The sequence below is a fragment of the Oratosquilla oratoria genome, chromosome 1, assembly GCF_046742065.1.
Source record: "Oratosquilla oratoria isolate Oo_2021 chromosome 1, ASM4674206v1, whole genome shotgun sequence".
In the NCBI taxonomy this organism is placed as follows: Eukaryota; Metazoa; Arthropoda; class Malacostraca; order Stomatopoda; family Squillidae; genus Oratosquilla; species Oratosquilla oratoria.
In genome coordinates this window covers 78,613,635-78,641,134 of record NC_134777.1, presented here as the reverse complement: position 1 = coordinate 78,641,134, position 27,500 = coordinate 78,613,635, and the positions used below count along the sequence as shown (strand labels likewise).

General features: G+C 39.7%; 1 protein-coding gene across 1 annotated transcript in view; it reads left to right on the top strand.

Annotated features, from left to right (window-relative positions):
• Positions 1-1,947: 1,947 nt before the first annotated feature.
• LOC143028713 (uncharacterized) overlaps positions 1,948-27,500 on the top strand; it is a 55,176-nt gene continuing 29,623 nt past the window's right edge. The window contains exon 1 of the mRNA XM_076191086.1: positions 1,948-2,028. Coding sequence (XP_076047201.1) covers positions 1,948-2,028 — 81 coding nt within the window. The remainder of the gene's footprint in view (positions 2,029-27,500) is intronic.

Genomic DNA, 27,500 nt, shown 5'->3' with positions numbered 1-27,500 from the left:
ATACCTTCATTATGGCGATTTCATTATGGTTATATACCGTTATGGTGACAAGAAACAATCCTCGATGGAGGAGACGAAGGAAGGGGAGAGACGCCCACAGAACTCATTGCTGGGGCAAGTTGATCAAACCTGTCGAAAGTTGTTTGGAGGAGTGGGAAGGAAGGAAGGAAGGAAGGGAGGAAGGGAGGGAGGAAGGATGGCTGCATGGAAGCTTGCTCAGAGACGGAACTGGCTTCAGCATGTGAGGCAACGCGCTCCTTGGTATATGAGGCCCCCAATTGATGATGATATCTTATTGTTGCTATTTCACATACCTTAGTGGACATCATCATGACTAAAAAGTGAGCGCTATGTCGGTCAATTAATTATTTTTAATGGCATAATCTACAAAGTCCATTCTAGCTAACAGCAGATATTATCTGCCTACTGGGGATTTCGCCGAAGCAACTGGGACCCTAGCTTCTTTGGGTTACTGTCAGCTGATGAAAATCGCAAGACATATCTGGTAGTCAAAGGATTCAAACATTTCAATGGACATTTTTTTCAACGCCAGACTATTTTAATCTGTCCAAGTAACGACACATTAACTACTATATAGGACTGATTGATGTAGCCTTTAACACATTTCAGATCTCAGCCAGCTAAACATCCAACATCTTTATTCACTTCAGGAGGGTTTTTGTAGCAAAGGGTGGAGAATGACTACATGAGCATTTACTCGACCAATCTCATTCAGACTAACGACAGGCAATTTGCATTCACCTATGGAACGTCACCGTTGCGAATGGGCCAAATAATACATATTCATAAGCGAGGAAATGTACTTAGTTTTAATTTGAATTCGCCCTGTCAGGTGGTTACGAGTTGCATTGGAATCAAAATGAGTTTCCCCAACTACGCAGTGTTCGAAACCACAAATTTTATCCGTTTCCTTCTTTGAATCACTGCATAAAAATTCTTCTTCCGTTATTGTCAAGAGGTAGGAATACAGGTATGCTATTTCTAATTACTTAAAAATGTATTTGCAACCTTCACGAATGTGAAAAACAAACAAGTAAACAACTGCTAAATCACTTGTTCGGACAAATCAACACGAACGTAGATATTACCAACTTGCCTGCAGTGAGGTACACTGCATGTATATGAAAACTTAGTGGTATTTCAAACTTATTTTTCATCTAGATAAAGTTAATGAAATTTTATATCATGTCAATCACTTTTTCGAAATAACTGTTACATATCACGGTATTTAGTGTTAGCGGAGAAGGCAATGTAGACACTGTGTTAATGTTTTCTGCCGTGAAATTACATAATTACATTAGCGTCTACCTATTCACTCCCACAAATATCATTAACGACAGATTCCGTATCTCTGTGCCGTAAAAGAACTTGTGAGTGTACATTATATATGTTCAATATTTTCTAAATAATACCATTTACATTACAAGAAGTGTGAACTAATTCGGAAGTGATACCAGTTTAGCAGCAGGACGATTCCTCACTGGAAACCTACGGTAACCAAAGGCAAATATCGTAAACAAGGTTGCACGGCTTATTACCCAACTGTATTTAGTTAGGCGAAGACTGCTACAATCATCTTTGTGATGTTTAATTCTAGAACATTCGTAGTTTGAAAACAGAACTCAGGCAAAGGTTTTGTTTCACTCATTTGCTGGTTGTTGTTTCTTTTATGGGCTCTAATTTGTTATCGCTTCTATCCTTACAGGTCAATTGAGGTTTTTATTTTTTTTTATTTCATGTATGAAAATATAACTTAAAAGATGTTAGAACACTAAAATGCACGTTTCTAGCATTTTATAGTATTCATTTTTATCCAAATTGCATGGTCTTAAAAGTGCCTGATAGCAGACATTTTTCAATGTCGTAGTTACATTTTCCACCGCTAGGGCACTGATGACGTTACAGCTGTTGTTTACATTCTTCAACATGGCTATCACACAATGCGAAAGTGATTTCACATCGAGTAAAGAAGATTTATCGGATTTGAACGCCCTTTCGTGTCCCAATGTGAGTATGGTACAAGGATACATGTAACAAAATATGTATACAATAGACTATGTAAAGATGCATATTTTTATGAAGTTACAGCAAAATGAATAAACATAAATTGGTACTTTAATTTCTTTCAGGCTGTACAGATATCTTGTCTATCGTAATTTAGTGGAGTGGTGTTGGCAATGGCTAGGCAAAAGAATCGCCTACCCCTTCCAGTGTGTACCCGAGACCGAATTAGTGAAAAATGGCCTGCACCAGATGGACATTACACAGGATTTTAATACCCTTCAGCAATGACTTTAGTTCAGATTTTTGGAATTATATTCGGGGGTACTATTTGTTCTTGGTACATGAAAATAGCTGTGTTGGACGATTAAACCTGGACCTTTGTTTCTGGATGATGTCAGACTTCTCTTGTTTTCCATACTTGGAACAGACTGGTTCAGGAACTTTCATAGCGTACTGAAGTTTGGCATCTCTTGCAAGTTTGTATGATAGATATTTAGAACGCAACCTTAGTAATTCACCAAGTAAAATCTGTACATATTCTGTAAATACAAAATGGAAATGTATGGTTTGTACATTTTATTGTTTAGGTGTATCAGAACAATACAATTTTTTTAAACAAGTATTAATTTTGGATGCAATATGTAGCACAATAATGTTTCATACATTCACCATATGTTAGATTAACCTTCTCCTTCGCCACTCTAACACCTGTTTTGGCTTTGGGATAAGATATAGCCCACTGGGCCTCTCCATTTTTTCCACTTTTTCTGCTTTTACATGAATTTTCATTGAAATGAAGGACAGCAAGTAGTAGTCTCAAAGTGGAATATTAGTAATGATAATTTTCAATTACCATCCATGCATTTTACCATTCTCAATATGAATTCAGCCCCCTTGTGCTTGAATTACTGTAGTGAAATTACATCAAGAGATGTTTGAGGTTATATATGTACTTGCCTTCCTTTCACTGCTTCATAAAAAAAGTGCTGGGACTTAGGAGCAAAGAAGCACACAACCTTATGATAAGATTCCAGCGCTGGTGTTTGATGACAAGGCGAGAAAAGTGCTTTCTGCGTTACTGTGAGCTCAAGCACTTTGTGAGCTTTTGAACCTGGAAGCAAGATGATAAGCAGGCTCTCGTGTCGTGCACGATTGCTCCAGTATGAAGTCCTATGCAGTTTCACAGTTTGGATGCAATATGTAGGACAATAATGCTTCATACACTCACCATATGTTAAATCAACCTTCTCCTTCGCCACTCCAACACTTGTTTTGGCTCTGAGATAAGATATAGCCCACTGCGCCTCTCCATTTTTCCAGTTTTCTGATTTATACATGAAGTTTCATTGAAATGAAGTACAGCAAGTAGTAGTCTCTAAGTGGAATATTAGTGTTGATAATTTTCAATCACCATGCATACATTTTAACATTTTCAATGTGAATTCAGCCCCCTTGTGCCTGAATTACTGTAGTGAAATTACGTCAAGAGATGTTTGAAGTTATATATGTACTTGCTTTCCTTTCATTCTCATTAAAAAGAAAAAAAAAAGTGCTGGGACTTTGGAGCAAAGCGCACAACCTTATGATACGATTCCAGCGCTGATGTTTGTTGACAAGGCGAGAGCTGACCGATATCCCTGAAAAGTGCTTTCTGCGTTGCTATGAGCTCAAGCACTTTGTGTGCTTTTGAATCTGAAAGCAAAATGATAAGCAGGCTGTGAAATAATTAAATTGGACACAAAGCTGTATTAAATCCACAAAGTCATTGGGGGGAATAGGGAGCTTTGTGTCCAATTTAATTATTTCAAATTCCAGGACCAGTACTTTCACCAAAGGTTTGGCATGGCCATGGGCTCTCCTTTGCACGCTGTCCTTGCCAACCTGTTCATGGAATTTTTAGAAGCAGGGCCTTTCTCAGATATCGTTCCTGGCAACGTAGTATGGCTTCGCTATGTGGATGACATACTACTAATTTCCCCCAGACGGTTTGACATCCCCAAACTCCAAGCGGCTCTGAACGAGGTTGAGCCATCCATCCAGTTCACCTTGGAGGAAGAAATCAACGATTCCCTTCCATTTTTGGATACCCTTATCATCAAACATGATAATTTTTTAAAATTTACAGTCTACAGGAAACCAACCAATAAGGACGATTTGACTCACTTCCTATCCCACCATGACCTCAGTATTAAAAAAGGTGTAGTCATAGGTTTCTACCTCAGAGCTCTCAGAATATGTAGCCCTGAATTCTTAGAGGACGAGTGTAGGCACATAAAGGAGGTTTTTCAGAAATTAAAATATCCAGAGTGCATCATCCACCAGTGTAAGAAAAAGGCACTCAAAATAATGGAAGGGCGGGAACCAACAAAAGATCCAGCTAGGAGGCTTATCCTTCCAGCCAGCAGCGTCACCGCCACCCTCACCCGGACACTTGGGCGTTGCAACATTCAGGTAGTGGGCCAGTCCAGCAGAACTATCAAAGAGCTCGCTAGGAGGAGTGACAGCCAGGACGAGATGTGGGGAAAAAACGCTGGTGTCTACCGCATACCCTGTGCTGGATGTGATAAAGTATACATCGGCGAGACCTCCCGTGACCTGAAGACCCGGATCCGGGAGCATCGCTACGATTCCCGGAACAACATCACCACCAACGCCTGTGTTATACACCGGAACACCAACGACCACTTGATGGATTGGGATAACGCAGAACTTCTGTTTAGTGAACCAGACAGGGTGAGGAGAAAATGCCTCGAAGCGGCCGCCATTCAAAGCTTCAAAACCATTGAGCAGAACAGAGGCATGTTTAACATCGCCCCTCCTATCACCCATCTGTTACCCGCATTAAATAAATGTATGAAATGTCCCCCTTAGTCCACTTCAACAAACTGTCCGAAATGTCCTCCTTTGTCTCCACCAAGTCCCACCCGTCCCCCTCCACCTACCACCCACCCCTCCCCGATAACCTCTCCCAGTTCCTTCCCCGTTGGCTTATATGTGCTCAGAGTGTGTGTCATGTCTGTACTTGAAAAAGCTGTAACAAGCGAAACGTAGTACCAATAAAGGTTTCGATCACACAAGGTGTTTATTCTCACAGTCTTGTCGGCTTTTGCCATTGTGATTCATCACGTCAACCATTACCTCGCCAAACGTGTTTGTTTGTGGTGTGGGATACGATGAGCATTGGTAAATGTTGTCTGTACAACCTGATCTATGTTTACATTATACTACTAACGATATTGTTGCCTAAACAACAAAGCCATTAACTGATGCATTGAATAGCCGCAAGAAATACAAAATCAAGAGAAAAATAAGAACACGAGTCACACATATTGCTATGTACATAGAATATAATGAAAATTGTGGCCATTGCAAGATTTCATCAACATGATAATTCAATTATTTTGCTTAAACTTACCTTTAAAATACAGTCTCACTCTCACGGATAAATCGTTTAGCCCTCCGAGAACGAATTTGTTATGATTTCCTGTGCTGCTGTTACAAAACAAATTAAATTAAACGCACAATAAACTCCAGTCGGAAAACACGATTCGCTTTTCCATTTTATAAATATCTTAGAACTTTCATCACTAACAGTAAACACTGATTACTTCTAACATCCAGTTTTCTTTGTCATTGCAACTAAAGTGCCACTAACACTGAGTAAGGATATATTTTCTATGGATATATAGCACATTTTCACATTCACATCCGACTGCCCGCACTTTTTCCTTCTGACTGAACCAATATGACAGCATAGCTCTGGGCGTTGCGCGCCAAAGTTCAAACTCACATGCTACGACAATAATTGTTAATCATCAATGCATCCTTTCGCCATGGACCACTGACAACATATCCCTTCCGGATCTTAGAATTTTATAAGAACTACTCTAGCTTTTGTCAGCTTTTTTTACTTAGCTGTGTGCCTGTAAACGATGGTTGTAATCATATCGTCGCTTTTGCACTAAGAAAATGACTTCGAATAATGAACATTTTCACTACATTCGTACACGTGAACACACCGAGACGGGCGAGAGTTGCCGACGCGCTCAAACTTTCGGTTGTTTAATTCTTTCGTAACAGATATAAAATAATGAATTCTATGATTTCTTCCCACTACAGTTCCTGCTATTAGGAATACCAAACACACTAAATACTGCTTTTAAACACTCGTTGATATGCAATTATAAGTATACACGCCAAACATCTTGCATATAATTAATAAAGGAGAAACAACTTAGGCATTTTCAATTCAAGATCAACATTTGCATCCATATTACATGCAAAGCTGAATATGTTCTAAACTTCAAGATCGTAACGCATTTAGAATAACTCCTGCAGAAGATTGTTGTTATAATTAATGGAGTAAATATGAAGTATTCAAGTATAGCATTTTGATTCAAGATGAAAACATTGGCATTCAGGTTCCAGTCAGAAATGTTTATAAGATTTAAGAAAAGTTAGCAGTATTACATGTAAACATTTGAACATAATCAGATCCCGCTGTAGTCTCAGTCCCGCGCGCGGGCGCGTGTGTGTGATCACAGGATTATCCATAGATCGGGACAAATGACTCATGAAGCTCTGATCCGGGAAAGTAACAATTGTCACAGCCGTTGAAAGGGAGAATTTGGCCATTCGCTCCTCAGGCGCCATCTACCTATCGCTTGCAAACTTTGGTGCATCCTCGCCAGTCATTTCGGCCGTCAATGAGAGGATAATTTATGATACTAACGATCTATACTCAAGGTATGTTCAGTTGGGGATTTCGGTCGGCGATCTCGATTGGCGAGTTTACCCAGCGAGTTAAGTCGGCGAGTTCGGCCGGCGACTCCGATCTGCGAGTTTGGTCGATGTGTTTGGTCAGCTCCTCCGGTCGTCGACTCCGATCAGTGAGTTTGGTCGGCGAGTTTGTTCAGCGACTCCAGTCGGCGCGTTCAGTCGGCGAGTTTGGTTGGTGACTCCAATCGGCGAGCTAGGTCAGCGACTCTGATCGGCGACTTGTCGGCGAGCTTGGTTAGAGACTTTGGTCGGCGAGTTCGACCCCTCTCTTAAATTACGTTCTTCATGGAAAGCGTGATGCACACCATAAATGGGTAGGCAAGTACGTAGGTACCAGCGTATTAATATTGTTAGCCTTCACACTCAACTAAATAGGGGAGGGAGGTGAGGCAAAATATAGATGCAAGATGGCGCCAAGGGATCACGTGACGCTTACTGACCAATCACGCGCTACCAGTTCAGTCTAAGCATGGTTAAACTCTCCCTATCAACGGCTCTGACATTTGTCGATCACGAACACAGCACCTGATTCGCGAACATGGCTGATATCTCTCCCTTTCCATCTCTCTCTCTACCTTTATTCTCTCTCATTCTCTCTCTCTCTCTCTCTCTCTCTCTCTCTCTCTCTCTCTCTCTCTCTCTCTCTCTCTCTCACACACACACACACACACACACACACACACACACACACACACACACACACACACACACACACACACACACACACACACACACACACACACGACTCGGTGGCGCAGTTGGTAGAGCGCTGGATGGGAAGTACGGTGGTGCTCGCAGTACCTGGTTCGAATCCTGCCCAGGGCCGAAATTCTTTCGGTATCGCTGCGCTTCGGGTCGTTACTCTGACTCTCGTGGGCGGGGAGTTGGGTGGGTGTGTGAAAGGTCATAGCATTACCCATAGATCGGTCATACGAACTCTGAGCTCTCTTCCGGGAGGGAAATAGCTGTCGATCACGAATCCAACACGTGATCCAAAGACCAAGGTGAATACACACACACACACACACACACACACACACACACACACACACACACACACACACACACCTACAGGCATTGTTCCTACTACAAGCTGATTTTATTCATGTTAGAGAAGGACCTTTTGCTGAATGAGGACATTCTTACATCGGATAACCTGACTATGTACACAGATACATATATGAATAGATAAGTAGGGTTTAGTAGGTTTGCTAACGACTCGTAGATAGGTAGATAGCTTAATAGATAGATGGGTAAATAGATAGGTTGATGGATACATAGATTAATAAATAGATAGGTAGACAGACAGAGAGATAGATAAATAGACAGGTAGCTATGTAGATAGATGTGTAGGTAGATAGGTAGCTATGTAGAAAGGTAGGTTTGATAACGAAATGCCTGCGAGATGTGAATAAAATATTCCATTTCCTTCAAAGCGGAGCGCTTTTCATATAAGGGAGAATGCAAGCGGCTGCATAACTTTTCAGAAACAGTGCTACGCCAGATCGGAGTGCCACTGAGGAGAGTCAGGCAACTCGCAGCCACAAACACATTTCCGAGTTCAGCGTGACTTTAGTCGAAGTCGCAATGATCTTCACAGACTCTGCACACAATTGTGATCCTATGTGTGTGTGTGTGTGTGTGTGTGTGTGTGTGTGTGTTATGTGTGTGTGTGTGTTGTGTGTGTGTGTGTGTGTGTGTGTGTGTGTGTGTGTGTGTGTGTGTGTGTGTGTGTGTGTGTGTGTGTGTGTGTGTGTGTGTCTGTGTGTGCACTAAGACAGTAGGGCAGGACTCGAGGTAATGGGTTTAAATTGGACAAATTTTGGTTTAAGAAAGAAATAGAGAAGAAATGGTAGTGAGCGCTGAAACTATTGGTTATCTTGAGAGAAGATGAAATAACTTTATGTATTAGGATGATAGGTGCTATAGGACACGAAACTGCTTTGTGTAGGACTCATATTCTCTTACAGTCTCCTCTTATATTCTTGTGTATGTGTGTGTGTGTGTGTGTGTGTGTGTGTGTGTGTGTGTGTGTGTGTGTGTGTGTGTGTGTGTGTGCGTGTGTGTGCGTGTGTGTGTGTGGGTGTGCTGTATATTCTTGCCATGTAATTATTTTGACAGCATACTGAGAATATTCAATTCTTTTGTGTCTGCACATTCTTTGAACATTATCATTACTTATCGGTTTTTCTTATCTCTTTCTACCCGACCCCTCTTCCTCCACTTCCTCTTTGATCTCCTACTCGACCTTCTTGACCCCCTACTCCTCCTCCTCCTCCTCGACCTCCTCTCTGTCGAAGTCCTCATATACCTTTTCTTAGTTCACCCTCTCCTCGACCTTCTCTAATTCGTTCTCCACTTCCTCTCACTGCACCTCCTTCTCCAAGCCCCTTTTCAGATCCCATTCGACCGCGTTAACCTTCTCCTCCTTTACTTCCCCCTCCTCCTTGACCTCGTCCGCCTATTCGTCACCTCCTTCTTCCTTCTAAACCACTTGCGTTTAGACCTCTTCTTCCTCGACCTCTTCCTTTTTTACCTTCTCATCGACCCCTTACTAGTCTTCGAACTCCTTTATCATCCTCTCCTTGACCCTCAGCTCACCCACCTCCTCCTCCTCCTCACCCTTCTCCCTTTTTCCTCATTTCCTGTTCTTTCCATTTCGCTTTGCTCTCACTTTCTCTCACTCTCTGTAGGTATGTATGTATTGTATGTATGTATGTATGTATGTATGTATGTATGTATGTATGTATGTATGTATGTATGTATGTATGTATGTATGTATGTATGTATGTATGTATGTATGTATGTATTTATGCATTTATGTCTGCATATGTACGCATCTTTCTACCTATCTGTCTCTCTTTGTATCATATATCTATACCGATGTATGTATGTATATATGTATATATGTACATATGTATGTATGTATGTATGTATGTATGTACGTATGTATGTATGCATGTACATATATACTGTACATACACATATATGCATATACATACGTATATATGTATTTATGTCTGTACGTACGTATGTATGTATGCATGTACCAGTGTGTGATTAGATTGCTCGAAAATTGTGATTATTATTCATTGATAATTAAACGACTGATTGTTGAAAATAAGAACGGGTACATTTCTATTATTTTTGTTAATCTTCATACTTAAAAACACATAAGATATATTATCATAATGAAACAGTTCTTGAATACTTTTCTACATTGTTTCCTCACAGTTAAAAATACGAATGGGTACGTTTTTTCTTAATCTTTATACTTAAAGCAGAACAAAAACATAAAATGTGCCAATATTCATTCTATTAGTATGAAATATTCTTCTACATTGTTTCGTCATAGTTAAATACTGTATATATATATATATATATATATATATATATATATATATAATATATATATAAAACAAGAGTTTTTCCCCCTTATTAGGGGGGTAGCTATTCCCACCCATTTCACTCCCCTCCACCACCATTTCCACCTCTTCTATCCCAACTCCTGATGGATGACGGGCCATCCCTACATCTACCAACTGCCCTGGGTTAAACACAATGCAGCAAGACACAGTGCATCCATAGCAAGGCCTCTTCACTTAATCAGCTACCAAGTCCAAGTACAAGTATATATACTTGGAACCAACCCTGGTGTCTTTGGGTGGTTTCACACGTAGTCGTGGTAAAAGCGTCCATGTACTCGTACACCCATGGTTATTTGAAAGCATGATGCCGTGTCGCGGACGGCGCGCGGCGAAAAGTCACACATATTGCTATGTACATAGAATATAATGAAAATTGTAGGCAATGCAGGATTTTATTAACGTGATAAATGATTTAATTATTTTGCTTAAAGGCCAACTCAGAAGATTTTTGGATTTCTTTATTTTTTTGTTATTTCATATAAGAAAATATAACTTAGATGTTAGAACACTAAAATGCACTTTTCTAGCCTTTTATAGTCTTGATTTTACCCAAATAGCATGATCTTAAAAGTGCCTGAGAGCATACAAACTTTTCAATGTCGTAGTTACATTTTCCACCGCTAGAGGCACTGATGATATAACAACTATTGTTTACATTCTTCAACATGGCTAGCACGCAATACGAAAGTGACTTCACATCGAGTGAAGAAGATTTATCGGATTTGGACGCCCTTTCGTGGTCCAATGTGGGTACAGTACAAGGATACATGTAACAAAATATATGTACAATAGACTATGTAAAAATGCATATTCTTGTGGATTTACAGCAAAGTAGATAATCATAAATTGGTACTTTTATTTCTTTACTTTATTGAGATCGCTTTGCAGTGATTCACAATCTTCTTCGGTGTTCACTTTTTTAAACATTTTTGCATCGTCTGCGAAGAAGCTCATATAATTTTTAATTCCTTCATCTATATTATTAATATATATAGTAAACATTACTGGGGCCAGTACTGTTCCTTGTGGAACTCCACTAATCACCTCATCCCAATTGGAATGTTTGTCTCTTATCACCACTCTCATTTTTCTTTCATGCAAGAAGTCTTCCATCCACTGTAGCAGATTGCCCTGTATTCCTCCTACAGTTTCTAATTTCTTAAGCAATTTCTTATGTGGCACCTTATCAAAAGCTTTTTTCAGGCCCAGAAAGGCACAATCAGCCCATCTATCTCTTTCCTGTATTATATATATTAGTCTTGAATAGAAACACATCAGGTTTGTAACACATGACCTTCCTTGTCTATATCCAAACTGCCTCGGATTTAGTAAAAAATTTTAATGCTTTACCCATCTAATTTTGATCATTCTTTCACAAATTTTTGCTACCGTACTTGTAAGAGAGACCGGTCTATAGTTTGTAGAGTTTTCTTTGTTTTCCTTCTTATATATTAGTACTATATTTGCTCTTTTCCATATTTATGGAACTTTTCCTGCCTTCAATGAACTGATTATTAGACTATGTATTTTATCTGTTAGTTCGTCCTTGCATTCTCTCAAAATTCAGTTTGCCATTTCATCTTGTCCATACGATTTTCTGACATCGAGATTACACAAGTGATTCATTATTTCATTCTTTGTTACGTCTATTTCTTTCATAGGGGGGACTTTCCCCTCCCACTCGTCATCTCTCAGTTGTATGCTATTCCTCATAAACACTGATTTGAAATGCTTGTTCATAATTTCTGCCATTTCTATTTCCTCTGTGTATTTAATTCCTCCTTGTCGTAGTTTCACTAATTCTTGTTTGTTTTTCAGTTTGTTGTTTACAAATCTATAAAATAGTTTTGGTTGATCTTTACATTTTTCTATGACATCCTTTTCGTGTTTTCTCTTTTCTTCTCTGCGCACTTGTACATATTCATTTCTATAATCAGTATATATTTTCCATTTTTTTTTGTCTTTCCTCCATTTTATCCAAGCTTTATCCCTTTTATCTTTTAACTCTCTACATATTTTGTTGTACCAACATTTTACATATCCTTTTTCTTGATTTTGTCTTGGAACATACTTTTCCATTCCTTATAAATTGTTGTCAAATTTTTCCTTTTCTCTTCTACTGTTGTTCCTTCTTTGTATATCCTTTCCCAGTCTGCTTTTGAAAAAAAAATCTTATTTTATCCAATTTTTTTCCATACATTATTCTTCCCTTTCTATATTGTTCGTTTTCCCATGTATTTTTCTTCATTCAGTTCCAGTTCTATTAATATGTGGTCACTTTTCCTTAGTGGTGTCTTATATTCAATCTTGTCCACTATTTCAGGTTCTGATGTGATTATTAGGTCCGGTCTCGATGGTTCTTCCTCACTTCTATACCTACTGTAGTATTCTCTTGCATCCATTGGGTCATTGTACGTTCTATAATCATATCAAGTAGTACATTTCCCACAGGTCATCTCCACCCTTCACTGTCATTTCTTCCCTGTAGATTTCTTTACAATTAAAGTCACCCATTATAACTATTCTTCCTCCATCTTCCATTATCTTATTTAATGTTATTCTTGTGTCTTCTAACATATTTTTGTGTTCTTTCTCTTCCCACGAAGCCGTTTTAGGAGGCACATAATTGACCACAAACTTCCTGCTCTTCTTGTCTCTGTCCTCTATTTCCATCACGATCATTTCCATTCTATTCTTTCCATATGTAACATTCCTTACATTTATATCCTTCTTAGTCAGGAACATAACTCCACCACCTTGTTTAACTTCTCTGTTTCTAATCCAATAATTATATGCACCATGTCCTACACTGTTGGGTGGTAATGAACCTTTCAAATTTGTCTCTACAATTCCCATTATGTCAGGTTTCTTTTCCATCAGGTAATCATTCAGTTCATTCAAGCTTGTTATTAACCCATCTATATTTGTGAAGGACACTTTTAATTTTCTGCTACCTCCACCCTGTTTTCTGTTTCCCTTATGTTTTTTTTTTCTACTATGAACCATTTCCTCACTTTCATATCCACTACTCTCCAATAGAATTTTTCTTTGACTCTGTTCTGTTCTCGTTTTTTTCCTAGCTTCGATTTTTTTTTCTCCTCCTCTCTTTCCTCTTTATTCATCCCTCTTTTTATCCACACCTGTTTTTACTGATCACTTTCTGCTAGTTTTCCTGCTTTTGATAAGACATTCTCTGCTGTCGTTTGTGACCTGAATTTAACCTTAATTGGTCTGGTCTTGTCTATACTGTATTTCCCAAGTCTATATATTTCTTCAAATTCTTTCCTTATTTCCTGTTCCCCTTCTTGAAATATTCTTTCTTTCTCCTCTCTTACTCATGTAGTCCTATTTGGATTATGTTGCTCTTGCATTCCTAATATAATTAAACATTTCTTTTTATCTGCTACTATATTCTCCTTCTCTCTCATCACTTTAATAACTGTGTCCTTAGTGTGTTCTTTCATATGTTGTTTCACTATATCTCTAAATTCAATTTTGCTATTTTCCTGAACCTTTTTCCAACCACTTACCTTTTTTCTATGGAATCTTTATCCTCTTTATACTTCTTCTTTAATTCCTCATTGCATCCATTGTGTCATTGTACGTTCTATAATCATATCAAGTAGTACATTTCCCACAGGTCATCTCCACCCTTCACTGTCATACCTTCCATTAACTTCACTCTTAAAATAGCTGTCTTTTTTTTTCTATTTCTTTATTTAGATTTTGGTTCTCCTTTAGTTTTTCCAATTTATCAACTCTTTGTGTAATCAGTTCAAGTTGACTCAACCTAACCTCCCATTGTTCGTTTCTTTTGTTAGTTTTTTCTCTAGACTTGCTAATCGGGGGAGGTTATCACCTTCCTCATTAAATCCATAGAAATAATTATCTCCACCTTCCATTGCGCTGCTCTTATCTATATTTCTAATTTTTACATTTTTACTAATTACTTCGACTTCACCTCTGTCGTCTGCGCATCTTTTGTTGACATTCCCTCTGACGTCCGGGGCCCGTTCGTCCCCTTCCTCATTTTCTTCCATTTTTCTCAGTAATCCCTCCCCTTCTCATTTTTCTTCACCTTCCCACTACTCCCTTCCCTACTAATACAACACAGGTACTCCCTCGTCGTTGATATCCACGATTTTTTTTTCCGGAGGTCCAATCTTCGCTGTTACTTCGACTGTCGTGTGTGTGTACACACACACACACACACACACACACACACACACACACACACACACACACACACATATATACACACAAACAAAATATATATATATATTTATATATATATATATATATATACATTGTGTGTGTGTGTGTGTGTGTGTGTGTGTGTGTGTGTGTGTGTGTGTGTGTGTGTGTGTGTGTATATGTATATATATATATGTATATATATATATATATATATATATATGCAAAATAACCACATGAGAAGGGAAACTTGTAGCCAGTAAGTACTTTCGTATATTACATCTTTAGATGTAGTATGGCGTTATTAAAACTCACAAGCCATACCAACCCATTAGGCCCATCATCAGTTCTGTAGGCTCTGTGAGCTATAAACTTTCTAAGTAGCCCGTAACAAAGCTTTCTCCCTTTGTAGGTACTCTTTCTAACTCCTTTATTCAAAATAGTGAAGACTTGATTAAAAAGTTTAAATCTCTTTATACTGACTATCCTTGCAATTTAGTTAGTTTCAATGTTACTGGGATCTTTACTCATGTCCCAATTCAAGATGTTTTAATCTTCCTCCCAAATATTCTAGGTAACAGCATTGATGGTATCCCTTGAAAAGAAATTAAAATTAATAAGTTTGTATGTAAATAATTCTTCTTTTGTCTTTGAGAAATATTACAAACAGACCTTCGGAATGACTATGGGAAATTCTCTTCCACCGGTTTTAGCTAACATCTACATGGAATATTTTTTTTTAAATATTTTTTACCAACTATTAAATATGAAAAAATTGCTTGGTTCAGATATGTAGACGATGTTTTGTGTTTCTGGCCTAATAACTTATCTATTGATGATTTCCTTGTTAGTCTAAATTTACTGGTACCTTCCATTAACTTCTCTCTTGAAATAGAAAATGATAACAGCTTGCCCTTGTTGGATGTTGAAATAATTAGAGATAGTGGCATTCTGAAAAAAAAAAGTTTATAGAAAACCTACCAACATTCTCTCCTATGTTCATTTTCATTCTAATCACCATATCAATGTAAAAAGATCAGTTTTTATTTCCATGTACTTGAGAGCTATCCCTTGTGGTGGTGGTGGTGGTGGGAAAGAATACTGCCACCAAGTCTTCCCGCTTGAGTCATAAAAGGCGATAGAAACGGGATGAGGATTAGGACAAGGCATCCTTCTCCCTGTAGCCCCAAAGGGGACATTCCTAAAAAAAGTAAAGGCATAAGAGGGGCTAGGAGTTTTCCTACCAGTATCCTAAGGTTTGGGTCTTTCAATGCGCATGGATGTAGTACAGATGAGAGTAAAAGGGAAGATATAGGCAGTATGTTTGTGAAAAGAAAGATGGATGTGTTGGCATTGGGTGAAACTAAGTTGAGAGGGAGGGGCGAGTGTGAGTTTGGGAGTGTAGTTGGGAGGTTCTCAGGAGTGAAGAGAGAGGTAAGCGTGTAATGGAGTGTATATATATATATATATATATATATATATATATATATATATATATATATAATGTGTGTGTATATATATATTATACATACATATTTATGTATATATATGTATATGTATGTATATACACATGTGAGTGTGTATGTATGTATATATATATATATATATATATATATATATATATATATATATATATATATGTTTCTGTCTCTATCGAGTTCATAATCCCCATCAGGACTGCTCCGTAGAAAGGGCACATTCGTGAAAATGCAGAGCTTTTATTGTTCTTAAGAGTGTCGTTACTGATGTGGGTAGGTACTTATGTAACGTTACGTGTGGATATACGTGGGTGTTTTTATGTAGGCACTGATGCGAATGTGATGGTAGTTGATATGTGCGGATATAGAATTGGGTTATGGGAGTGAGTGTAACCATGGGTGTTTGCATTTTATTATTCATCATGGTCTTTATCGTGTGCTGGACTAGTGATAGATAGTTATTACCTTTTGGATGAGAGCTCAGGAATCATGTAGGCCGGTCTATGGGTAAAATGTGATATGCACAACACAAATGTCTCCTTGGTTAGGGACGACGGTAACGGTTTGCAATTGCTTACTGGGTATGAGTGTTGTGGTAACCCAGAACGCTAATCATTACATCAGCAAGCTGTGTGTAGGTGTGTAAGGGAGAGGGGAGAAGGGGGAGGAGAAAGAAACTAGGTTGAGTCAGGTCGTTGATTGACTACAACCAGGTGGCACATCACAAGGGGAGAATTGTCAGAGGAGGAGGAGGGGGAGGAGGGTTGAGGTGGGGAGGGAAACGCCAATAGAAAACGGGGAGCGGGATTATGGGCCTTGTGACACAGAGTACCCGCTTTCAGGGAAGGAAATGGGGGATTACAGGGGAGAGGGAGAGACTAGCAGTGTGGGGAAGATTGGAACGTGGGATACGAGGGAGGGATGAAGGGGGAAGATGGTTATGAAGGTTGAGAAGAGTTTATAAATTAATTGAAAAGGGGGGAGGGCCTTGGTGAGATGAATTGCATGACTAGAGAGAGAAAAACTGGAGAGAGAGAGAGAGAGAGAGAAGAGAGAAGCGTCATGGAAAGCGCAAATATGAAAAGAGAGAGACAGAAGACTGAGAGAGTAAAAAGAGAGGGTAAGTGAGGGAACAGAGTGGGCCTTTGGAGAAAAGAGAAAGAGAGGAAGGAGAGGAAGAGAGGAGGAGTTTACAGAAAGATTGGAAAGGGACGTATGATAGAATTAAAAAAAATCGTAGTTTGGGATAGAAGAATGACGGTTGCAGGATAAAAGAAAGTAGACCATGACGGAAAGAGATGAGAGGGAAGTATGCAAAAGGGAAGAGGTAAACCTGCATTTGGGGTGGGAGGTAGGGGAAAGAGGGATGAGGAAGAAGATTGGGAGTAAAAAGAGGAGGGAGAAAAGGAAGGATTATGAAGAAGAGGGAAGAAAAGGGAGCATTAGGCATGGGGAGCAAAGGAACGGGATATGAGGAAGAAGGTTTGGCGTAGAGAGGGGAGTGAGGAAGAAGGAAAGAAAAGGAGCATGAGAGGTGGACTACGACAAAGGGGGACATGAGTGGTGAGGTAATATAAGAATAGTTAAGGGTACAAGAAGTTGGGGAGAGAACTGATAGAAAGGGATGGGGTCGTTGGGGGAGATGAGGAACTTGAAATGCCAAAGAAAAAGTGAAGGACTCCCCAGTGGAATGGTCAGGAGTCGAGAAGAAAGAACGTAAAACCTCCCCTCCCCCCCCCCACACATACTAGTAGACTGCCCAATTTACAACAACACTGCGCAATAACAACTGAATCTTTCATCTGCCCCCTCAAATAACACTTACCCTATACCAAATCCTGGGTAACAAACATTTACCATCTTTCAACATCTTCTACCCCCCCCCAAAAAAAAGAGAAGAAATGGGTTATTCAATAAACTATGAATACCCTTAACTAAGTAAACAAACATACGCAATATAAAATAACGCCACAGCGGCGCAAGATTTCTCATAAGGATAGAAGCACTGGTATAAAGTGGTTGACCACTGTATTGCATGTCGAAACTCCCATGGTGACAATCAATTGAAAAGTAGATTACAGTACAGGCTTTCATGTAAAAATAAAATTGTTACGAAAATTTCACTTGTTTAATTTTTATTTCAAAGCGGTACTTCCTTAAAAAAAAACTCATATATATATATTATATATATATATATATATATATAATATATATATATATATATATATATATATATATATATATATATATATATATAAGAGGTTTGTCGATTTTTTTTTTTTTTTTTTTTTTTTTTTTTTTTGCCGATGCCGATGCCGATACCAATGCCGATTACTTATTCACGTTTTGTTGCCGATGTTGACACCGATGCTGATTCCTATTCACTCTTAGTCGCCGATGCCGATACCGATGTCGATTCCACTTTATATAATTAAGGAAGAGGAGGCGAATCAAGTAGAGAAGAAAAGGTAAAAGGGGGACAAGTGTGAGTGTAGTAGTTTCAGAGGGATCAGCTTGTTGAGTGTAGTTAGGGAGGTTTATGGGAGGGTCTTGATTGAGAGGATTAGGAGAGGAACAGAGGGAGTAATTGGTGAGGATCAATGTGGTTTTAGGACAGGTAGGGGTTGTGTAGATCAGATTTTTGTATTAAGACAGATATGTGAGAAAGATACTGTATAGGAAAAGGTAAGGATGTGGTTTGGGCTTTTATGGATTTGGAAAAGACTTATGACAAGGTAGACAGGAAAGCACTGTGGGAGGTATTACAGATATATGGGATAGGAGGAAAGCTGTTAAGAGCAGTCAAGAGTTTTTACGAGAGTAGTAGAGCTTGTGTTATGAATAGAAATGGAGAGAGTGATTGGTGTGAAGTAAAGGTGGGCCTTCGTCAGGGATGTGTTGTGTCGCCTTGGCTGTTCAACCTATACATGTATGGGGTGGAGCAAGATGTGAATGCAAGGGTGTTGGGTAAGGGGCTGGAGATGGTTAAAGAAAATGGGGAAAAGTAAGAGATAATCCAGCTGTTGTTTGCGGACGACACTGCACTTGTAGCAGGATCAGAGGAGGGATTGAGGAAGTTGGTGACAGAGTTTGGGAAGGTGTATGAAAGAAGGAAGTTGAAGATAAATGTGGGTAAAAGTAAGGTGATGAGGTGTACAAGGGGGGAAAGTGACAGCAGGCTGGAAGTGAGTATTAAGGGAGAGAGACTGGAGGAAGTGGATAGTTTTAGATACTTGGGTGCGAATGCGGCAGGAAAGGGAGGAGTTGGGGTGGTGGTAGAAAGTATATTGAGAGAAGCGAATAAATGGCTTGGTGGATTAAAAAGTGTAATGAGAAATAGACATTTGGGAATGGATGCTAAGAGGAGATTGTACGAAGGAGTGATTGTGCCGACAGCACTGTACGGGGCAGAGACATGGAACATAAGAGAGGAAGAGAGGAGTCTGAGAAGTATGATAGGGGTGAGAAATGAGGAAGTGAGGAGGAGAACGGGGAAGGAAAGGGAGTTGGGAGATAGGGTTGATGAAAGAGTATTGGGATGGTTTGGACACATGGAAAGAATGAGTGAAGAAAGATTAGTAAAAGAGGTGTGGAATGCAGAGGTGGAAGGAGTGAACATGAGGGGGCGTCCAAGGATGAGATGGATGGATGGGGTAAAAGGGGCATTGGGAAAGAGGGGAATGTCTGTTGAGGAAGGACGGGAGAGGACAGAAGATAGGGGTGAATGGAGAATGGTTGTGTATGGATGATGCTGTGATGCATGAGGGGGAGTGGGTGGGAGTGGGGGGTGAGAGAGTATGTATGAGAAATAAATTGGAGCAGCCCGAAGGGATTTCTCCCAGTCTTCTCATTTTCTGCATGAGGGGACGGAGAGGGGGGGGATCGCCGAATTAATGAAGCGGCCATGCTGTGGATGTGCTGTGTCTTGCGACACTGCCTCTGACCCAGGGCAGTGGACAAGATGCAGGGAGGTCCCAAGATAGGAGGGAGGGAAGAGGGTGGAGGGGAGTGGAGTATGTAGGGGATGGAATGGGTGGGAGTGGTTTATATGTCTTTTTCTTTTGGCTACCTCCCGTGTAAGGGGGAAAAAATCCTTTGGTATATATACATATATATATACATATATATATATATATATATATATATATAAATATATGTATATATATATGCATGTATGTATGTATATCAGTTTTTAATATAAAGTAATTAAACTATGATTTTTACTTGCTTTATAATCTATGTAGATTTATACACGCCAGTTGTTGAGCTGTTGGATGCTAATGATTGAATGAACTTAATGAAGTGCTTATTGACTGACCACTTTATGATTATCAATGTATGATTGTACAAAGGATTACAAAGGCGGAGCATGCCGACAGGAGACTTTTTGATCCATATCTAGGTCGGATGCGAAAAAAAAATCATAGTAATAATAAAATAATAAATAAAAACTATAATAATGTAAATAACAAATAGAATACGTAAATATCGGTTGAAAGGGGTTAAATAGTACCTACCTCATAGATTTTTATGTAACTACTAACTTCAAGTAATTTGAATAATTTAATGCATGGTTTTGATAAAATACATGTATAAAATTTCTTAATAAATTTCTTAATCATAAATTAATAGTAAAACCTAAACCTCAGTCTCTACTCTCTAATATTTGACCCATGGAGTGCGGGAAATGGCAAAAAATATATACATATGTATTTTTTTTTTCAAAAGCTGTTTCTGGGCATAAAATTAAAAAAGGAACAAAAAACTCAATGATTTTTTTTTTCCGACATGCTGACTCACCGAGTACTGCCACATCCCATGAGTTAATAGTCAAAGTTAAACATTCGCAAATTGAAGTTCAACAGCATCAATTTCTCCCCTGTTTCTGGAGTCAAACGGTTACGGTGTGAGGTGTAGACATTACCACCAACGCTGAAGACGCATTCACTCGTCACGGAAGATCGTGGAGAGCACAGCATTTTGTTGGCAACTTTTCCAAGTTCAGGATGTGAGTTGTGGTTATTTCTCCACCAACTCAAGGAATCCGAGTCACGTGGTTCCAGTGAGAGGGAGCGAAGTTTATCAACTTCGATTTGTAGTGTCAGAACAGATGAAGATCTTATTATTATTTTTTTTTAAGTTTCACTTTGTCCAAATTCGACTCGTGTGATTGTGAATTTGACAGCAAATCATCTAAACATGAGTTAAAGTCATAGCTGTCATTGTTAAAAAGTATAAAGGTGTATTGTCATGAATTTACTTTTAAAATACATAAAAAATTCTTTAAAAACGATTCGTTTGGCTATAAATTGCTGCGGAGTAAGTGGGAGTAAATCCGTCCGCCCAATATTCGAACCTATCAGCGGGTAAAATCAACGGATTCCACGGGGACCCGGACGATTTACTCCCATATTACTCTCGCTTAACTTCTATTGTAGACACTTTACTGTTTCAATACATATATATATATACATATATATGTATATATACAGTATACACATATATATATATATATATATATGTGTGTGTGTGTGTGTGTGTGTGTGTGTGTGTGTGTGTGTGTGTGTGTGTGTGTGTGTGTGTGTGTGTGTGTGTGTGTGTGTGTGTGTGTGTGTGTGTGTGTGTATGTATGTATAAGAAATACAAAAAATTAATATAATTTGCTCTAACATTTACTCCGACTTGTGCTGGTATTTTAAAATTTTCTCCGGTCGTACGTTCTCGTGTTTGCAGATTGTATCACCTCTGCATAATATTTTCGAAACGTGTGTTATGGCACTAGACGGCAATGTAGGTTTACCACTACCACAGCATATTCCTAGCCATCTCATTCCCTACGGTTTTGATACTATGTGAAAATAAAATAAAACAATGATTATTTGGTAGTGGAATCTTATATAGCACATAATATGTTGCATGGCCCTATACAGCCATCAGAATAATGAATAATAAGTGAATTGCTGAATTGGCATCGCCATCGGCAAACTATGGCCGATGGCGATGCCGAATCTCTTTTTCAAAAAAGATGCCGATTCTCGCCGATGCTGATTCACCAAAAAAAGTGCTGATTCTTGCCAATGCCGACTAATTGGCACACCCCTAATATATATATATATATATATATATATATATATAAGCGAAGATGGGCTGGAATTCCTTTATTGCTTTACGTTTCGACCGACTCGGTCTTCTTCAGTAAGCTTACTGAAGAAGACCGAATCGGTCGAAACGTAAAGCAATAAAGGAGTTCCAGCTCATCTTCGCTTATTCTTCCTCCACCCATATATATATATATATATATATATATATATATATATATATATATATATATATATATATATATATATATACATATATATATATATATATATATATATATATATATATATATATATATATATATATATAATATAAAGCAGACATATCAGCATCCATGACCAAATGCAACCAAATTCGAAGCTATGTAATCGTGTCTTAACTTGAATCTGAGAGGACTAGGAAAGTCTAAGGCCGGTGCCACACTAGCCGGCGCCGTCGTTGCGGCTTATTGTTGGCTGTAGCAAAGTCTCCCACATGAGTCATTAAATTCGAAATTTTACAATAGTATTTTAACCAGGGGAAGACGATGGCCGTCATGTAAAGTTTAGGTTATAACCAGGTGATTTTATTAAGCTAATTGAACTTGCCCTTCATATGGCCGCATCCTGCGTCGCCGCATAGTGTGACACCGGCATAAAGGGGCAGGAAAGGGGAGCTGATGGCGTAGGAAGGGGAATGATGCGAAAGGAAGGGGACTGATGGGAATGTTGTTGGGAGAATGGAAGCGATATTTCCAGACAAAATGTAGAAGGCTTAACCCTGCCAATCCAGCGTCATATTTCATAGTTAACGTTTTGACGATTTAATCCAGCTGAGGGATGGAAGGACTCGTGACTGAGTTAAGGTCTTCTATCTCTTTCCTTAGCATCGGATGACCACTCCCATCATCTGAATAAATTCGTCTCTTGCTAAGCATAACGAGCTTGCTAATGCATATCAATGTAATAATCCATTTGTTTTGGGGTTCTTCCCTCCACTGTTTACAAATGTTTGGCGCCAAGCAAAGACATTAAAGTGTGTCACCAGAGTAGCCTAAAGGTCAACCAAGATAGTACCAAACCATATTTGGGATCCTGTTCCTGCTCCATGGCTGAATAAAATTCTCTGATGGCTCTATTAGGTTGAGGAGAGATAGGTTAGGGTAGGTTAGGTTAGGTATTTGAGACAGAAGGAAACGCTCCAAAGAGAGGCACTCTTCATAACTAATTGCGTGTGCGCGCTCGCGTGTGTGTGTATGATTCGCTATTTCCCTCCCGGAAGAGAGCTCTGAGCTCGTATATGACCGCACACACACCCCAACTCCCCGCCCACGAGAGTTGGAGTAACAACCCGCAGCGCAGCAATACTGAAGTTATTGGATTCGAACCCGGACCTCCGTAGTTGCACCCGGGAACTCTACTAACTGCGCCACGAGTGTGTACTTGAGTGTGAGTAAGCCCACTCTCATGTACGTTTACCTTCCCTCGTGTAGGTATTTTTCCCCTCAGATCTGAGTTAGCCATAAGTGGGTTTATATGTGCCTGCATGCAATGCTTTGTGAAATTAGGCTGCCCTGCATGCGGGTGCAATCAACCAGAATATTTGTTCAGGATCTCAGACATGCAAGGGTGTCTGCAATATTGGTTGCAGAGGCTCAAAAAGTGTCTGTCCAGGATTGCAAGCAACTTGAGAACACAGACGACATGGATTCAGGAATCATGAATTGTAACACAAAATTCAATTGAAACTCAACCTAGTCTGCACAGACACAGAATTTCTATAGCTTTCTTTACCATACAACTATGGAGCTATATGACCTTATTTAAGATTATGGCCATAACCCGGTGGCCGAGCGGGTTAGAGCGTCGCTATTTGTGCTACTTGCGTCAAGGTGACGGTAGTTCGATTCCAGAAGTGATATTATGCTTCGTCATTACATAAGAGCTACGCATCTCTCTCTCTCTCTCTCTCTCTCTCTCTCTCTCTCTCTCTCTCTCTCTCTCTCTCTCTCTCTCTCTCTCTCTCTCTCTTCCAAGCGGATAGCTGGAGTCCAAAATGGTCATGTTGGCATCATAAATGTACCTTGATTTTATTGAAATACATAGCCCAGTTCAGACCCTTGGACGTGGGAGGCAGTATTGGTAAGGCTAGTGGAGAATCCCTCTCACTTCCTTTCCTTTCTCTTCACCTACATCCTATTTCCCCTATTTGCTTCCTCCCACACTCCTTCTCTTCCCTCTTCCTCCTCTTCCCACCTCGTCAGCCTATTCCTCTTTTATTTTCCCATTATTCAGAAGACCCACTTCCTTCCCCTTTCCTATTCCCCTTTCCTTTCTCTTTATTTCTCCTTTTTCTTTCCTCCACTCCTTATTCCCCTCCGTCTTATTCTCATGATCACACCATTATCACCATTATCATCACCATCACTATAATCACCAACATCATGATCATCCTTACCATCACCTCCATCGTCGTCACCAACGTCGTCGTCGTCGTCATCATCATCATCATCATCATCATCATCATCATCACCATCATCATCATCATCATCATCATCATCATCATCATCATCATCATCATCATCATCATCATCATCATCATCATCATCATCATCATCATCATCATCATCATCATCATCATCATCATCATCATCATCATCATCATCATCATCATCACCATCTTCATCACCATCATCATCATCGTCATCATCATCGTCATCATCATCATCTTCTTTATCATCGTCGTCGTCATCATCTTTATCATCGTCATCGTCGTCCGTCGTCGTCATCATCATCATCGTCATCATCACCATCGTTAACAGCATCACCACAGGAAAAAAAAAGGAAAACCATGGCCGAAACAAATAATTATAAAAAGAAAAAGAAGAAAAAATAAGGCTTTTTGACACCGATGTCGCATTGTTAAGATTAAGAAAAAGGAAAAATTGTATTAAATTTCCCAGATCCCAAAAACCTCTGAAAGCCAGAAATGTTTAATATGGAAATGTTCTTCCTGAGCGGAAAAGAGAAAAACTGTTATTAACTATTTTCGTTTATTTCATGAACCGCCCCGTTTTCATTCCCGAATCAAATCCTTGATGAAATTCCAAGGGCTCTCTCTCTCTCTCTCTCTCTCTCTCTCTCTCTCTCTCTCTCTCTCTCTCTCTCTCTCTCTCTCTCTCTCTCTCTCTCTCTCTCTCTTTCTCTCTCTTTGTCTCTTCCTTCCCCATTCCCTTCCTTTTCTCCCTCTCTCCAACGCCTCTCTCTCTCTCTCTCTCTCTCTCTCTCTCTCTCTCTCTTCTAACTCTCTCTCTTTATCTCTCTCTGTCTGTCTGTCTATCTCCTCCCTTTTTTATTCCCTCCCTTTCCTCCCTTCCCCCCACCCTCTCTCTACATTTCTCACTCTTTCTTTATCTCTCTCTCCATGTGTGTGTGTGTGTGTGTGTGTGTGTGTGTGTGTGTGTGTGTGTGTGTGTGTGTGTGTGTGTGTGTGTGTGTGTGTGTGTGCATGTGTGTGTGTTTGTATGTGTGTGTATGTGTGTGTGTTTGTATGTGTGTGTGTGTCTGTTTTTGTGTGTGTGCATTTGCATGTTCATGGTTGACTAAAGTTTTTTATCAGATCTGGACTCGTAGTTGACAATGTTTTACTTTTCTGGTCAGATTTCATATTGTGGATGTGCTTGTGCGTGTATACATGTTGTGTGAATTGGTGTGTGTGTGTGTGTGTGTGTGTGTGTGTGTGTGTGTGTGTGTGTGTGTGTGTGTGTGTGTGTGTGTGTGTGTGTGTGTGTGTGTGTGTGTGTGTGTGTGTGTGAGAGAGAGAGAGAGAGAGAGAGAGAGAGAGAGAGAGAGAGAGAGAGAGAGAGAGAGAGAGAGAGAGAGAGAGAGAGAGGGGGGGGGCAAGAATGCGCACATAGAAGTGTAGGAAAGTGAATGAGAATGAATGTCAGTGTGGGCAGACAACAAAGAAAAGATGGGAAGGAGACGGAGGAAGGTGATTTCAGAGACAAACCTGTGAGAGATAGTGACAATATTTCATTAGCCTTTTCTAAATACGACAGCATCGTAGCATCTGCCAAATTAATACTTTTTTCTCTAGTTTGTGTCTTTCTTTGATATATTGAGGAGACTGCAAGAGTCCATTAGACCTACACAAAGCAGTTCCATGTCCCTCCCCACCTGTCATCCCTATCCATAAAATTTTCTAATCTTCTCTTACAACCAATTGCTTCCGCGCTTACTATATGGTTACGCCTATTCCATACGTTGCCCACTATGTTGGTAAACCAGTTCTTGCTTATTTACTTCTTTTGAAGAAGTTACATACATTCAGATGTATAATGATGATAAGAGTTCTAATATAGACACAAGAATGAATGAGGCTCATATGCTACAAAGCTATGAGACTTGAGACTACATACCTCACTATCTGTGGGTAGTCTGCTCAGAGGAAGTAGGTCCGCTATTTGCAATGGTATGACATTTTGCGTCCCACATTTATTTCAAGCCAGACATAGTGACAGAACTCAAACCTACATATTCAATAAGTGGAACACGATATCGATGGGGTGCACCACATCCCCTCTGCATGATTGACTGTGAAAGGAGAAGAGTAGAGATAGATAAAGGGCAGAGGTGGGCAACCCTTGGCACGCGTGCAAAACCTGGCACACTGACGATTTTTCCAGCACGCGAAACCCAGAGACCACTTTAAAGAATAACAAATAAACCTCCATCTTCTTTTGTATGACCATTGGTAACCGCATGCTCCGCTGGGCGGCGGAATGGGGCCGTTGTAAGAGGTGACGGGAGCTAGGCCCTTGCTCGTATGTACTGTAGGCCTATGATTCTACTCCGTTGGCACCCGAGTTGTTGTTTTTAAGAAAAGGTCGGACAACTTTATAGTTGGGGATGATAGGTAGTAATGGATATGGAACTGCCTAGTGTAGGCCTTATGGTCTCTTGCAGTTTCCTTCATTCTTATGTTCTTATGACTAGGCTGAATTGCCAATCTAAAGATGTTGTTGAACTTTGATACATATTGTGGATGAGTTGGGGAGGAAGAGACAGGACATAGGAGGGTAGAGGTGACGAGGAGGAAGTTTATCAGGAGGAAGAAGAAAGAGAAAAATATAAGGGTTGGGGTGGGTGACAGGATATTACTGTATCACACGGGAGGTGGAGACCATGTGGGAGGCCAAACGTGCGAAGGATGGCGGAGGGAGGAAGAGGTGGACGAACACGAACGGAAACAACTTAGAGTGTGGGGGTGGGCCAGGTCGTATTAGGCTCATTTCGCACGTTATCGACTTTTCGTGGTCGTTCCGTGAAACGAGTCTTATGGCGAAGATGGTTCCAGCAACAGTCACCATTCGCCCACCTCAAGAGTTTGTCCTTTTTGTGGATAAGGGCGTGCTAGTGCAATTAGTCATTCTCTATCATAATTCTACTCTTTCTCTCACTATCTCTCTTAGTTACACTGCCTTCCTAACCCATATTCTCTCTCTCTCTCTCTCTCT